Source organism: Lupinus angustifolius, chromosome LG02 (genome assembly GCF_001865875.1).
Source record: "Lupinus angustifolius cultivar Tanjil chromosome LG02, LupAngTanjil_v1.0, whole genome shotgun sequence".
In the NCBI taxonomy this organism is placed as follows: Eukaryota; Viridiplantae; Streptophyta; class Magnoliopsida; order Fabales; family Fabaceae; genus Lupinus; species Lupinus angustifolius.
Window position 1 is genome coordinate 2,698,699 of NC_032010.1, and position 17,152 is coordinate 2,715,850.

Below are 17,152 nucleotides of genomic sequence, written 5' to 3' on the forward strand. Positions count from 1 at the left end.
TGTCTGTGTTTGTTGGTTTAGATGAATAAAAATATTATAATGAAAACTAATGATAGCAAATTTAGATTTTAATATAAGCATGACTGATTTTTTTCTCTAAATGGCAAAGTATCTGAAAGCAATTGTTGCTGAAGTTTTGATGATAAAGGAACAACACTGGTTGGGAGGGACAACCATACATCCCGAAAAAAATTAGTTCTTTATCTATAAGGTGAGTGAATACCCTTAGTAATAAAAAAAACTAAGTCATCCAGATACTTCTTTATTAATATATGCAGCACATAAGAACATTATTCTACTGTCATATAATATAATTTCGGTGCTTGTAGGGACATTGAATTTGAGTGTAACCAGCTGTATTTATGTTTCATGTTCTCTAGCTACGAAAGATGGTGGGTTTAACAGGAACACAAATTACCTTTAACATGAGAAGCTTCTACATAAGTTATGGTTAGAATTTGGCACAAACTGCATTGCATACTAAGTGTAGCTTTTCCTAGAAATTGAACTTAAATGTTAAAAATGAAGACAACTACGAAACTTCAGAAACAGTTATTTAGATATATATTAGAAAGTTTTGCTTCCTTGGACAAGCTATAAGTATCACAAGAACAACCAAGCTTTATTCCCACAAGCTATAAGTATCCACCCAGATAAAATGGTTCTGCATTTTTTCTTGGGCTACAGCAACAAATTATATATTCCTTAACACAATCTTTTGCCCAACAAGCTTTGAGTAATTCTTTTTCTTTTATAGTACTCTTGTTCTCTTTGATAACTTTATACTTACATAAATACACTAAGCAGAAAGTGAAGTTCAATATTCACATTTGCATAAGTGAGAGATTTCAAGGGATAGAATTTACAGAAACCTCTTGTGACATTGGGGAAACTAGATGGTCTTGATGAGATGAGAAAACTAGACGTTGCAGGGGCTTTAGAGCCACTGTGAGCTGTGCAAATGAGGGGCGCAAATTCGGATCTCTGTCAAACAAATGCAGGGGCAGAAAAAGGTCATCAACTAGAAATAATAAAATTAAACAAGCATGAAGTCGGTCACTATATAAATACATGATAATCATATTCACTTTGATCCTTATAGGTGACAATTATTTTTAATTTGGTCCCTTTACTTTAACTCCAACAAATTGTATCATAACAACAATAAACGAGGACCAGATCGAGAAAAATGAACATAAAGAGACTGATTTGAACTTTTTTTAATGTATTTGGACCAAGTTAAAAACGAGCATCGTGTATGTGGCCAAAAGTATACTTCAATCAAAATCAATTAATCAAGCATGAAGTTGATCGTGCTTACTGTTGCAAACATTCCCAGATTATTCTTGCAACTAAAGGGTCAACATCCTTGGGGATATCAAGGCGACGGTTTTGAAAACCCACTGCACCAACAACTTGCATAGGATTCATTCCAGTCCAAGGCATCTTTAAAGTGGCAAGCTCCCATAGAATGACTCCAAAACTATAAACATCACATCTGTACATTTCGAATGATACAAATTAATAGAGATGGACTAAATAGACACAGCCCATTGCAAGCAACAAAGAAGCTAGCACATATATTTGAATCTAAATTGATGTTCAATTGCTGAAGTTCATAAATTCTAGCTTCATTCTCAACTGCAGCAGTCTTTCTTGTCTGCAGAGCATTAACTTTCTAATAACATAAGATACATTATGAAATGCTAAGTTTATTAACGATTACTGTGGCATTGATTGTGATAACTGTGCTGTTCTTAATTGCAAGAAGGAATTCAATCAGGCGCATAGCAACCGAATAGGGATTACTATAAAAAGACGGTTCAACGGTAGATGTATGCAGCTTTACCCTAGCAAGTGAAGAGGTTGTTCCCTTAATTGTTTTGCTAACAAACCATTTAAGCTGTTAAAAAGTGCCTTTCCCATGCCAAAAGACTGTCAAACAGCCTACCGAAGCTTATTTTACTTATGACAATTGATAATGCTGTTTTGTTAAGGCCACAGAGGCAGCTGCAACTAGCAGCTTGGAGATAAAAAGTTTTGCAATGCCGTCCACATTAATAGGATTTGGTAAAGATGCAAGCAACAATTATGGTTTGGAAACACATTGCACAAATTGTATAATAAAATGACAGCTAAAAAAGCAAGAAGAAAGGAAGTTTACCACAAATAAAAAACAACTTACTTTTCATTTGAGGGCTCATTGCGGAGAACTTCAGGAGCCATCCATTCGGGCTATAACATGTTGAGAAAAACATGTTAGGGTTGAAGTTTGAACATAGAACAGGAAGATTAAGACACATGTTACACATGCCTAACCAAATTATCATTCAGAACAATGCATAATCTTCTCAAATTCTCACCGTTCCAGCAGTTGACTTGGATGACAAAAATGTGTTGTGCTTCAAGCGTGACAACCCGAAATCACATACCTGCAGAAACATAAAGAAAAATACCCATTAAAAAAAGCAGCTTAACTACTGACAAGCTTAGTTCAGAGTTCATAAAAATTGAAGCATCTATAGTTCAAAAAACATGTCCAACACAAATAATCCATGTACATATTTTATATAGAGATATCAAGTTATATGGCACTTTCCTAATTAATATCAACTGGCTTTTATACAGAGATATCAGTTTATTCATTTAAATCAGGCTCATCCGAGTTTAACTTCAACATAAAAACACGGAATGGACCATCTCACTGACTTTCAACTTTTTCATGTGCATATCTCAAAGACCAAAGACAATGCAATCAGTTATCAGAACAAAATGCATACAACAGGTCATGAATACATATGCATTTGTATAATTGCCACAGATCAGGCTTCAAACATAATCAAAATGGTATGTGGGTTTGAAAAACAATCCGAAATGAAACCCAAAAAATGTCTACCTTGAACAAAGTAACAAAATCAAATAACCATTATAAACACTGTACCATCCAGGTCACCGAACTATTTGGCTTCAGTAAACTAACAAACATGTACATTTATGTTGCAAAGAGGATAGATATTCAGGAGCAAATATAAGGCACACTGACAACACAGTTCCAATCATATATACCTTAACATTCCAGTTCTCATCAACCAAAAGATTAGGGGACTTCAGATCTCGGTGAACAATTGTAGGTGTGCTGGAATGTAAGCAATTCATGCCCCGGGCCTGGAAAATGAAGAGCCTCAAAATTAAAAGTTGGCTGATGTAAATGTTGGTTAGAAAGGAAAAAGGATAACCTATTTCATACCACATCCAGAGCCATTTTTATCCTTTGTTTCTCATCAATCTGACAATGAGGACGATGAAGAATATGATACAAGCTTCCTCTGTGAAATGTTAAGTCAGTTTAAAAACTGGATATGAATAGTAGATCCAAAAATATATGGAAAGAGTAGCATGATTATGCAACAGCTGCAAATATGCCAACTGCACTGAAGTTGCAGAGGCCTATGCCGCTAACACGCAGTTACCAATATCATGTTAAATATATATATAACAATGAGAAAAAAGGTTCCGAAGTACTAATAGATGAAAATAGCAGCAAATGAGCATATTACCTTGGAAGAAACTCTGTAATGATTGAGAGATTGGGAGGACGAGTAACGGCACCAATAAAATGAACGATATTTGGATGACGCAGTCTAAGCATTATCCGAACCTTGCAGAAAAAAGATGGAAATCAGATTTAGTTTTCTGCCTTCAAGAAAATAATGACGGTGGACCCTTATTCATGTACTTCTTCCTTCCATTTTGTTCTTTCAATTTGTACCCATCATCCGCTTCACTTCAAGTTAATTTTTTTTTCCTGATTGATATTGTCACCTAAATCTTCCGATTAGTTTTATATATCTTATCAAAGTAAAGTTATGGTTATGATAATATTAATTTTCACATGTTTTTCCATATTTTTATCTAATTCTTTTATGCAAATAAGAATACTGATTGCACGCTGCAAAAAACACTTGATGCTTACTTCTCTCTTGAATTCAGACAAGGCATCGCCTGAAAAATCCTGATCCAAAAATTTCTTTACAGCAACCTCCTGAAATTTTAACAAAAGATTGCCAGTCAGAAAATCAGAGAGTAGGACTGAGGGATTACTAATCTACTGAGAGATTATCCGATTTTCCATCTTTTTTCTTTCATTATTTATTATCCTCGATTTACATTGTACTTATGAAGGTAAAAAGAAATTCCATACCTCTTGGTAGACTTATAAATAATTTGATGAAATAATTATAATGCCATAGACCCAATAACAAGAGCAGATTATCTATATAAAGGATTGCATAGTGGATATCATACACATAAGGGACAACAACACATTCAGCAGGCCTAAACTTCTTACGAGTTGAACACATGTTTCTTTGTTTTTAATCTGAGAGTTGGTAACAAAACATGCACTGATAATTGAGTTAGTAAGCCTTTTAGTTTCATTAAATTATCAACGTCATTGATAACACTATAAAGTAAGACAAATTACATGGAAAAACTATCAGACCAAATAAGTTATGTTTCTATATTCATTTTGTAACACAAATTTTAAACTGTATCAACCATCCCAACCCTATTAAACAGAGATAATGGTAGTGTCTATAAATATCTTGCACTTCAATATATGATAATAATGTCCATGCATTATAGTACTCACAGTGCCATTCCAGTCAGCACGGAATACTTCACCATATGAACCTATTTGAAAGAAAGCATGAAACCAAATTAATAACCAAGAAGCATTTATATAAATATATACACAGAGAGAGAGAGACATGTGAAACATAAACACACTAAAAGCCTCACTAAATACCGGTTAACTTCCTTTTAAATCCATGTGAAGATTTTAAGCATGAAAATAACAAATTTTGAGAGGTTAGACGAGCACCCAACACCTTAGAACCATGCTTTCATGAATATAGAAAATATGATCACTGAAAAGTCGGTAGAAATTAATGTTACATTTGAGACTTTCAATGGTTGATTTGTATCATGGTGGAGTGGTAAACAAGTGCTACAACTCCAAAATTTTAGTGAATATTAATGATATAAGATAGTTCTACAAGAAAATAAACAGAGTTCACGCACATTACCTAGACCAATTCTTTCACCAATAACCAAATCTTCCCATGGAATCTCACACTCACTGACATCTATATCATCCAACATTCGATCAATCTTGTTTAAATTGGAATCAACTGGGGAGCTACGACTATCTGGATCCTTTAATTTTAAATGTTTCCCCATGAATCTGTCATGTGCGAACTTCCTCTGGTCAAGATGACCAGTTTCAACGTTTTCATATTCTTTAACCACATCTAACATGTTATTTCGAGAACTTTCCAGTTTGCCTCTGTTACGATCAACATTCAGATCCTCAACCCTCTTCAGTTCATTTACACCAAATGGTGCAACTGAAACAGTAACTTGGGCCAATTTTGGAACATTCCTGTCATTACTTAAATTTGAATTGTTTGATGATTTGGAACCACTTTGATCAATCTTTTCAGATATGGAAGAACTATAGGAAAAGTTGTATGCATTAGGATCACAGTTAAATTTGCTGGGGACTTCATTGTAAGCATAACGATTCTTCCACTTCAAAGGGTCAGGGGGTCTACCAAAAACAGTATTATTTCTTGTATTCTGAACCTCAGGAACTTTATTTTCTACTGTTCTGTTATGACCAGAGGTCTTACTGGCTCCTTTTATCTGGAACGGGTTAAGGTCAGCAAAAAGGTTCTGAGAGTCATCAGAACTCTTCTGGGCATATGGTACAACATTGACATTCAGTCTAATCCCTTCACCAGCCACATTTATTCCATGAGTCCCTTTGTACAGGGAAGCACCAGATGACTGCGCAATATTTTCTACTTGGTTAGGAGTCACTCTATGAAGCATTTTTGAGGGACTAACACCAGAATCTCCATTGAAACCAAAGTTTGAAGGCATGTAATCTGGCTGGTCAAAATATGATTTTCCATTCAACGGTGAATTCTGACTACTACCTTCACCATGAGATGGCACTAGTCTTGTGTAATAAAAATCAGTTTCCTTAGTAGAAGGTAAACTTGGCAAAACCTTGGGGTTGTAAGGTTTAAAGGAAGGATCCTTCGCAGTTGAAATATCAGTTGGGATAAGCGTTCCAGGGGCAGCCATGAGATCAACCAAAAACTCCCTGAAAGTAGAATGGAAGACGTTAGTACTGCTGGATCAGAACAGCAGCCCAAAATTTATGGGCACACTTGAGGACATTTCCAATGTTTGCATCATCCAAAATCATACTAAAGAAGATAACAGTGCATCATGAACAAATACACATACTCATGCAAACACAAATAATGAGTTATCATTTATCAACAAATACAATAAAATTAATAGGACAGTAAAAACCATAACCTTTCATCCTCCAACTTTATAATGTTGACAGCATCATCCTCAACACCAGTATAATGACTACCTTTTACAAGTCTACAAGGAATTTTGACATTGTCAGCTAATACCTACATCCAGAAAAACAAATATTATATTATGCAATAGCAAATTCATACGTGAACATGTTAAATATGTGTAGGATCCCCGATTAACATTTTTTTTTGCAAAATGTTTTAAGTCAATTAATAGTTTTATTTTGAAGTAAATTGTTGCCTAGTCTGCCACTCAACAAATTTGTGCAAATTATACTGTACTAGCCTAACATCAAACTATACACGATTTCTATCAGCAACAGCCATAATGCTGACCTTAAAAAGCAAAGAACGATGTCTGGAGAGCCCAATATTTATGGACCCAAGAGGTAGCACACTCATGTTTCCAGATGTCCTTAGCTCTGTACTTCTTTCTGTCCATCTTGCCAATATAACATTAGCATCCTTTACAGGACCACCCATATGGCCCGTAACAAGTTCAGCAAGCCTTTGTACCAAAACAACAACCTCGGTTACAGGGCAGTCTAATGCGATACAATGTGCAATTTGCATCAGCTCTTCGAGAGCAGGATCAATTGCACGGTCAACTATGACAACTTCATAGCCAGAACTTCCAAGTTTTGCTTCAAGATCTATCAGAGATGGCATCTTTCCTTGCATTGCTATATCAGTACAGAGCCCATATACATCATAAAAGCCATCTATTACTTTCTCCTCATAGTCAAGCACATTGTATTCCTGGTCGAAGGAAAAGAAGATGCAATCAAAACCAAACAGGAATAATTGAACAGATGAGCAGTAAATAAAAAGGAGAAAAAGCACAAGTGGTTATTGGAGCGCAACCAATAACATAATAGTAAAGGTCCATTTGACTATCAAATGTTATACCATAAATATAGGTTTTTTTTTTATGTGATTGGATAAGTGAGAAAAAGCGAGAATGTTGAAATATAATTAGAAAAATGCTGAATGGAATGAGTTTGAGTTCGTAAAATGACATACAAATCAAATTCACAATTTTTTTTGTTTTTGCATTTAATTATATGCTTTCCGTGGTCCACCTCATTCATTTTCGTACACGTGAAACCTAGGATTGAACCAATAGACACATGCATAAGTGATCTGAATCCCTTCCACTTGGACCAACCCACATTGATTTTCTGCTAATTATTCAGAAGAAATGTAAATTGTCTCAACCATATTTACCAGGTTCTCTCATTTACCCGACACAACACTTACTGAAATCGCTGAACTATGCACTGGATTTACCTTACAGAGAGTCTTGTAACCATAACTTATTATGTAACACATACCCATACTGCATACATGGTGACTATGGTCTCATCCAATGATTGGAAATGAAAAATTGTTTACTCTGAAAGTATTTCTAATACTTCTTCTGTTAAAAAAAATGTTCAGAAATTAACTGGTTTGGTAAAAGAATTGACTCATCAACATTATTTCCTTTCTTGTTTTCTATGAAGCACACAGACCAAACATAATGTGGTTCTTGAAGTAGTGATCCACAATTCGACATTGCTAATATCTAAAGCATATGTGTAATGTACCTTCATTAAAGCCCCACTGTACAATTCATCACATTAATAATTAAATTAAAGCATAAAATAACTACAACAAAAAATTATCAAAAAAATAAAACAACAACAATCCGCATTAATTCAACAACAATATTAGTGTAAAACCCTAATTCATGCATCAATAGTGAACTTGAACAATTGAAGAATCAACTTACCCAATAACGCCTAGACAGCGCGTCAGCCACACCTTCTTCCTTCCGCGTGGAATCGATTTTACGGCTTCCGAAGCTCTGATCATCTTTGAACTCCGAATTGGAAGAAGCGCTTATGGCGAGGGCTAGCTGAACCTGAAACTCCTCCTCCGATGAGAAATAGTCTTGCCGATTAGCAACGGTGGCCGCCGGAGAAGGATTGGAGGGGAAAACGGCCGGATCATCGGTGGCGGAAGGCGGTGGTGGTGCGACGGAGGCGTTAGGAACTTCAGTGGATCGGTTAGAGTGGTGGTGGTGGTTGGTACCTATGTGAAGTTTCTTCAAAATGCTCTTCATTTTTTTTCTTTCCTTTTCAATTCTCTCTCTATGTGTTTATATGGATTTCAATTTTGCTCAGCTGCGTTATTCATTTTCTCTCCAATTTCTATCTGTTTGTCTGTTTCTTCCACTTCAGTGTGAACTGTTTTCTGAGAAGCTAAGCTTTAATAGTCACTTTCTTATAAATTTTTGAAGGAGAATTGAAGATTCAAATCATTAATAAAAACCAAAATAATAATTATGATTAAAATATTAAAAATTAGTCATTAAAGTTTGGCCAAAAAATGTATTATATCGTATATGAGTTTTATATATTATCGTTGTATTATTTATCATTTATATTTAATTATAATTTATTATTTAAAAAACTTTATCTAAATAAACAATAGATGATATAGTGAATATGTATAAATCTTTATACCAACCAGACACACATATTATATTTAAAAAAAATACTAAAAAATAGTCATTAAAAAGGAAATTTTGACTTATATTTACACTTTTAATTTTAAGAGACTATTTAGATAAAATATAATATCTCTATATTTTTACTATGAAGTTTTACACATAATTCATTTACAAGCTACTATTTATTTATATTTTTAAATTGTAAGTGATAGAGTGATGATAGTCTAAAAGTTTTTTTACAAGGTGGATGCATACATTTTTTATTTTAAAATTTTCTATTTTCTTTAGAAACAAATTGATAAATAAAATTTAGAGGGAATAGAGTAAGTGTTTAATGGTTATTTGAGTGGAAAGTTGTTAAGGGAGAGATAAAATGGGAATTGGAGTTAAGGTAAAATTACGAGAATGACATGAAGAGATAAGATACGTTAAACATTACCGCGCCAAATAAACGCGCAAACTACAACGTGTCAAATAACAGCCCACGTGGAGATGGCAATTAATACAGTTATTGCGAGCAATTAATGCTATTCAAATTTTGATTTTTTATTATAACTTTAAAATGGGAACAAAAATCTTGACACCTGCTTTGTTTTGAACACATATATTTCAATAATTGGATTTAATATGAATATATTCTCTTATTTTTTATACTATCAGTAAATCATTTATCATTGATTTATTAATTATTATTGACTTTTAAACAAAAGTAATACAAATTAATGATAAATGATGTACTCGTAGTGTAAAAAACTTTATAGTCAAGGTATAGATTTTAAACTCTTAATAATGTAAGTTTTATAGTATATCAACATTTACACTATGTTTGGTTTAGAGAAGAAAAGTTAAGGAAATAAAAGTTGAGGAAAGAAAATGGGTAGAAAATGTGGTGATTTTTTAGAAAGTGAAGAGAAAATAATATAATTACTATTAATAATGATATTTTTTTGTACTATGAGTATCTCATCACCCTATGAGCGAAGTGGTCTATTTTGTGATGTGTGTCTATCTCAATAAGTGTATAACCCAAGAAGCTAACCTTTGACATTTTTGTCTTTTTTATGGATCTAGCAGATACACCACTCAAAGCATGTCCTAAATCACGTTCTAAAACAATGAAAACATGATATATCAAGTAAAAAAAATTAAATATTCATTCATTTTTTATTTTTTCCTCATCGTCATTGGTTTAGAACATGATTTGTGATATACTTTGAGACAATCGATCATGGTCCAATTTTTTCTATTTGTTTTCATCTCAATAATAAAAAGAAAACATAATTGCATGGATCCCCCAGTCTTTTTTCTTTCCATCATTCTTTTCATTATAACCAAACAATGGATTTTCCTTCCTTTTTCATTCCTCTCACTCTCTTTCCTCTCTTTTTCACTCAAACCAAACATAACCTTATACTTTGTTTGGTTGGGAGAAGAAAATAAGGAGAGCAAAATATATGAGAAAGAGAGTGAAAAAAAGAAAGATATGAAAAATAAAATGAATTTTAGTATTGTTTGGTTGTATAGAAAAAGAAGATAAAGAAGTGATTTATCTCCCTCACTCTTCGGTGGATAAGGATTTGTTGTCCCAAATTATGTTTCAATCTGCCGATAATTAATGAAAATATTTCATGTCAACTAAAAAAAATTAAATATTAATTATGTTTTGTTTCGATATTATTGGTTCATGACATGGTTTGAGACAATAGATCCGAGTCTCTCTTCCCCTCTCCTAAATAAAAGGAGAGAAATATGACATTTCTCCTCAATTTCTCTTCTCTCACTCTCTTTCTCTTCTATTTCTACCCTTACAAATGCAGGTTTAAGGTTTTATTAGATTTTCATATGAACTAAAAAATTGAAAGTTCAATTATTAAGAACAACATTTATAAGAAGAGATAATTATGCACTTCGAATGAATTAGTTTCTTATAAAAAATATTAGAAAATACATTTAATTATATTAAAAATAAAATTCTTAATAGAAATAATTTGGATGGTTAATGTATACCAATTTAAGACAAAATGACAAATAAGTAAAAGAGTAATGCTTCTTAATTTTCCTAACAAATAACATGTAAACATAATGAGTTTTTTTATGAAATTTTTATTAAATAATTTTGTTTAAAAAAGTCAAATGTAAAGTAATGTTTATTTTTTAGCACATTAATAATAATTGAACCAACTCAACATTTGTTTGATAAAAGATGTTATTTAGCTAACTAAGTTTTGGTTATGAACTAAATGGACATAATTTTGGCTAAAATGAATTTGTTAAATAAATGAGTTATATTTGAGCCAAATATAATTCAATGTCTATCAACAATGTGTTATTATAATAGTGAAAGGCCTTGTTAGGATCCTACAATGATCAAAATGTTAATAGTTCAATTTCTAGGAGTATCATTTATTGGGAAAGACAGTCACATATCCTGAAATGAATTAGTTCTTTACCCAAAAACTGAAGTAAAGTAATACTAAAAAACAATGTCAATGTGTGAATATATTATATATTATACATATTTCAAACAAATTGATTTATAATTTTTGTTTATCTTTTTATACCTTATAAATATACTTATGTATATCAATTTTGAGCTGATGAGTAACATAAATTTAAGCTTGATAATCCACTCGAAAATATGTAAACCTTAATTGAAATAAAAGCTGAAAAAATAATTCATATTTAATCATATTCAAATTAATCTTTAATGAGTGGACTTGATCTAAGCTCAACTTGATGAGAAATTTGAATCATAATCTTCATACATTACTTCAGACAGGCTTGTAAATTTGGAGAATAAGCCAAATGTGGTGGGGTACTAAGTTGTATTTAATATATATATATATATATAAATATATATATATATATATATATGTATAAGTGTATATATATATATGTATATGTATATGTATATATATACATATATGTATATTAATAATGAATAATTAGTTACTATTAATACATAAATATTAAATACAATATTAAAATGTGTTTTCACACGTCAAAATAAATACTAAATGAGTTCGGTATAATAACAACAAATGGTAATAGGATTTTACATATGGTTAAAATTCAAGTTAATTACTTTAATTTATATAGTTTAATTATTTTGTTGTTTTAAAATTTTAAGGCTTGGTCAAATTTATTTTTAAATTTAATTTTCATTTAATAATTATGTTTATTATTAAATTCAAATTAGTATTCAAAAATAGCACATGTGAGTTAAAATAGTCGTTGCAAAAATGCTAGAAATAACTAATTTAACTTATATTTGATATTTTGGCGACCATTTTCAATTTTTCATTTTACAGGTAATGACAGATCTTGACCAAAAGTCTAAGAGGTACAAAATTATATAAATTACAATTAAGAAAAATACATATTTATTTCAAAGTTTACCTATTAATAAAAAATAAGACCATTGATAATAAAATAAGTTAAAAATATTTTGACATTCATTTAATATACTTAAACGTTTGAATTTGATCTAAAACTTTAGATATTTCTTTTTCAATATAAATTATTATATTATCAATAAGAAATTAATCATATTATTTTGATTATCATTTGTTTCTCAAGAAATCCGCGCAGCGGAAGATCCTGAATTTGAGACTTTCTACACCAAAAATATTCTCTTAAACGAAGGTATTCGTACGTGGATGGCGGCTGAAGACCAGCCTCATGAAAACCATATATTCCTTGAGGAGGTTCTACCACGTGGAAACGCTCTTTAATGGAACTTTAGCTTTAACTGGTCGTGACCAAGAAACTACCGGTTTCGCTTGGTGGGCCGGGAATGCCCGACTTATCAATTTATCTGGTAAACTGTTGGGGGCCACATAAACAAAGTGTTCTTATTCAAAACGTCCTGTGATCTTCAACCAATTATGTGCTTCAATATAATTACCAGGGGTAAGGGCTATAGCTTGTTCCAATATTCAGCGGTCTGATCAAACCAAGCCTCCGCAATTTCCGAATATCCCTGTCGAATGGCGAACGGTCGAATTCTTTTTTTTTTTTTTATATATAAAAAACCCACTTATTAATTTCGAATAGAAATCGATGTATTATACACATTTCATCTTAATGTATAAGAATAGTGTAATATAAATTACCATTTACTGTAATTCAATTCTTCATTATTCGAAATTCTAAGAAATTAGAACGGTTTTTTCTAATTCGAATAATATTAAAAAATTAGAAATGAAATAATATAAATAGTAAATGATATGTTTGCCCTGAAATGACCCGACGCAATAGGGAAATCCCAATTCATTGGGCCTTTCGATACAATCAAATAGAAAGCCCCAAGGGCACCATGTTCTAGGAGCCCAAACTATGTGATTGAATAAATCTTCTTCTATCTGTTGCGAGTCAAGGACTCCTTCCCCTTCTTCAAACTCCGATTCATATTTTTCATAGATAAATCTCTGATCAACGATAGATATACCAAGAAAGACGTACGGTCTAATGAGGCTACTACGAAATATTTACTCATGGATGGGGCAAGCTCTTTTATTCTGGTTCATGGTTTTTCTTGGCTATATGGTTCATCCGGGGGAGAGATCGAGCTTCAAGAAATAGTGAATGGTCTTATAAAAAAGAGGATGAATCGAAATATAGCTGCTATGCCAAAACTAGGCGCAAAGACCAACCTGATTGACCCAATGGATAAATCAGGAATACTGAAACAAAAACAACAATTGGACCAGAGAATGCAATTGCATTATAAGGCTGCAATTGAACAGATCGAGCAAGTTCAAATTGACGTAACATGAAACCTATGAATCCAAAAGCGTTGTGAAGAGCAACAAAAGAAATACCAAAAAAGTTTACATAAAAATAAACCACTTAATCAAACAAATAGTATGCATTCATCATCCTTGTTTCTGTCAACTAATTAATTATATAGGAAACCATAAATTAGGAAACAAAAAGTTTGATATTATACACAAATTATTTTAGTACATCTTACAAATATGCTTTTATAAGAGCAAAAAGCTTTCCAATTTCTATTGCTTCAACATATTTAAACTACAACATATTGCACGTCGTCAAAACTCTTAGGTATTTAGATGGTTATGTGAGTGTTATGTTTCAAAATACATTCCCAAGTTTATTGTACCTTATTTGGTTGCCACAACAATTAATATTCACTTTTAAGATCAATAAAAACACAATAAGAGCACATGTTGGATTGTTGAAAAGTTACACACATGTCTTAATTATTGGAGTAGAAACAAATATTATTTTAACTTTGAATATGAGAATTATCATATTATGTCAAAAACCACAAATATATACACGTGTTTGCCAAAATGATTATAAAGGATGAAGTTCGGATGATGAATTAGTTCACTTTATGCTCAAATTATTAATGCACCAGAACATATAATAATCATCCCCATAATAAAAACTTCATAAACTTAAAATAGGTTTTTACTCATTTTTTTGATAGTACGGCTAACACAATTTAATACATATTTAATGTTAAATAAAGCACCCACTTAAATTTTTAGTAAAATAATAATATAATGCAAGTCATTCTTTATAAAACGGAATAGGAGCATATTATTGAAGCACAATACATTAGTCATGATATTTTTTGTTTCTAATATATCCATAGTCATATCTATCTATATTATTAACAACCATTTAACCAATGTTTAACTACACCAAATTCTGAGTTAAATTTACTGCACTTGTACCCATAAACCAGAACTTGGTATACCTGCATGCACTACAAATAACATATAGTACCCTGGTGGTGCAATTTGTGCCGTAGATGGCCCCACAATTGTAGCATAATAAGTATCAACATTCACTTGTGTAACACCAACCATCTTCAACACCACCATTCTCTGATTCATGCCAAAAGAATGAGTAGTAAATGATGGTGCAATTATCCTAACTGATACTTCACTAGCTGATGTGTACCTTGTTACTGTGAATGTGATATAAGAGAATACCCTATACCCTAAGATAGCACTTGTCATGTAGTTAATATTTGGCCTAACTTGATCAACCATAGGTGACAAATATGGAGGTGAAAATGCCTCCAAACTAAGATCTGTAGGGTACTCGACCTCGGTGAAATTGTAAAATACATGTGGATTGCTACCACCGACTAAGACTCTGCCATCCTTTAGTAGTACGGCTGAAGAATGGTAGAGTCTAGGTCTTGAGGCTGGTGGCATAATACTAAACCTCCATGGAGAGCCTATATTCTCGTATGGCCGGAATAGGACCGGTGTCACCACTGGTCCACGACCATGCTCCCACCCGGCCGTCCCTAACGAGACGCCGTTTATTATTACAACCTCGTCGTTGGGGAGAAGTATCATGTCACCCATTACTCTTGCCAATGGCATCTCCTCCATTACCCAAGTAGGGTTTTGGTCAGTGACTTTAAGCCTTCCACAAGTGCTAAGAGCTTGCATATAGTTTCCTTGTAATGCACCCTCAAATGAACTACGTGGTGCTCCTCCACAAACCATGATTTCAGCTTCAATGTAGTCTTTGTTTTCATCTAGTGGAAGAAGAATTGATGAACCTGAACTTGGATAGTTTCGAGGATCATTACCAGGAATAGGAGGGAACTCTTTGATGACACGGTTTTGGTTATAATCAAATAACACAGAACGAGTATTGGCAAAGATGAATAAGTTACCATCTGGTAAAAGGTGCAAAAAAGGGTACAAGTTGTTTTCATCATTTGGGTCAGAAGTTTCTTGGAGAAAACTAAGATGTATAGGTGAATTGTTGTTTTGGTTTTTTGGATAGAATTCATAGTTAAATTGTCTTCTACCACCAACAACAATTACTCTTCCATCTGGTAAAATTTGATTAGTTGCATACCATCTTCTCTGTGACAAGTAACCAGGGAATTCAATCCAATCACATGTTTCATCCCAGCATGGTGTGAACATACGAATGTTACGTTCACCATCATTGAAACCACCCGTTTGAACAAGGGTACCTGTTGGAAACAATAGGGCATGTGAATAAGTTTATGTATATAAGAAGAACTCATACACAAGTTGTGTTTTTCTCCGATCTTAGTGTTAAGATAAGTTCCATATCGAATGGAAATATAATCAAACCATTGCTGATAAGGGTTAGACAACCTCAGCTTATGAACAAGTTTTTGGGTTAGATTATGTCTAGTCATTCTAATATGGTATCAGAGTCACACCCTTCTCGATCGATAGGCCATCCGCAGATGTCCAGTCCTGCAAATTTCACGATGCAGATATCCAATCATGGGCATGAGGGGTGTCACACTTTGAGCATTGCTTATAAGGCTAAGAGAATTCTTACCCTAGAAGCTAGCTTTTAACGTTAAATTACGTCTAGCCATTCTAATACTAAACCTTTTTGTAACATAAAACATTCAATAGCATATCCAAGTACAAAACATTGTTCTATTTATAGGACAATGTTATGATAGTATAATCAATACTAATTAATATCAAGATACAATGAAATGTTATGAGATATTTTGTAGATATTCTAACCGTACCATTAGGGAGAACAGAAGCTGATGAACACCAAGTATCAGTCTGTACCATTAAGGGTCTGAAACTGTTTGTAGCTATGTCATATAGTAGAGAATGAGCAGTACAATCTGTTGTAAGGGCTTTATCATAAGGGTCTACCCTACAATGACCATAAGGAAGAGGAAGGTTTGAGGGTCCAAAATCAGTGCGGTCAAACATAATGACTTTGTCATTATGTAGAAGTTGCATGTGCATAGCTGATATTCCAATGCTTGCTTGCAAGAGTTGCCATTGTCCTAGATAGCCTAAGGGAGTTTGAGATTCCACTAGGAGTTGAAAATAACAAGGAAATGTAGCTAGAACAAAGAGAACAAGGATCATTGTTGCAATCATTCTCAATGTTTGGGTAAGAAAAGAGAAAGGTTTTGGGTTTAGTGTAGTTGGAAGAGTGTTGTTAAAATTACTAGTAAGAAAGTTGTTGGTGGGATTGGTGGTTGAGGGTTACTACTTACTATGAAATGGGATTTATATTACTAAAAATAATGGATTAATAGTGATAACTAACAAGATGATAATATTTGCATGGTATGGTGTATTTGGCATCTTGAGTGGCACAACTTAAGGAATGATATGAATCTAAGGCCAATAAATGTGAGTATGAAATCTTGCACATCTCCTGCTGATTTTCAATTATCATGTTATCAACATGCAGAAAAAATAAGGCACCAAATGTAAAGTGTAATATTGGATTTGAA

General features: G+C 32.7%; 2 protein-coding genes across 2 annotated transcripts; both read right to left on the reverse strand.

Annotated features, from left to right (window-relative positions):
* Positions 545–8,657, reverse strand: LOC109332729 (serine/threonine-protein kinase EDR1-like). The gene is made up of 13 exons (XM_019567742.1): positions 8,176–8,657; positions 6,738–7,160; positions 6,394–6,497; positions 5,088–6,172; positions 4,652–4,692; positions 3,974–4,042; positions 3,558–3,658; positions 3,248–3,326; positions 3,067–3,165; positions 2,364–2,432; positions 2,186–2,235; positions 1,322–1,498; positions 545–984 (listed from the first exon to the last, which is right to left on the reverse strand). The coding sequence occupies exons 1-13, from the start codon at positions 8,506–8,508 to the stop codon at positions 849–851; spliced, it is 2,766 nt and encodes a 921-aa protein (XP_019423287.1). The 5' UTR covers positions 8,509–8,657; the 3' UTR covers positions 545–848.
* On the reverse strand, positions 14,430–16,890 carry LOC109332740 (aldehyde oxidase GLOX). The gene is made up of 2 exons (XM_019567752.1): positions 16,421–16,890; positions 14,430–15,877 (listed from the first exon to the last, which is right to left on the reverse strand). The coding sequence occupies exons 1-2, from the start codon at positions 16,788–16,790 to the stop codon at positions 14,592–14,594; spliced, it is 1,656 nt and encodes a 551-aa protein (XP_019423297.1). The 5' UTR covers positions 16,791–16,890; the 3' UTR covers positions 14,430–14,591.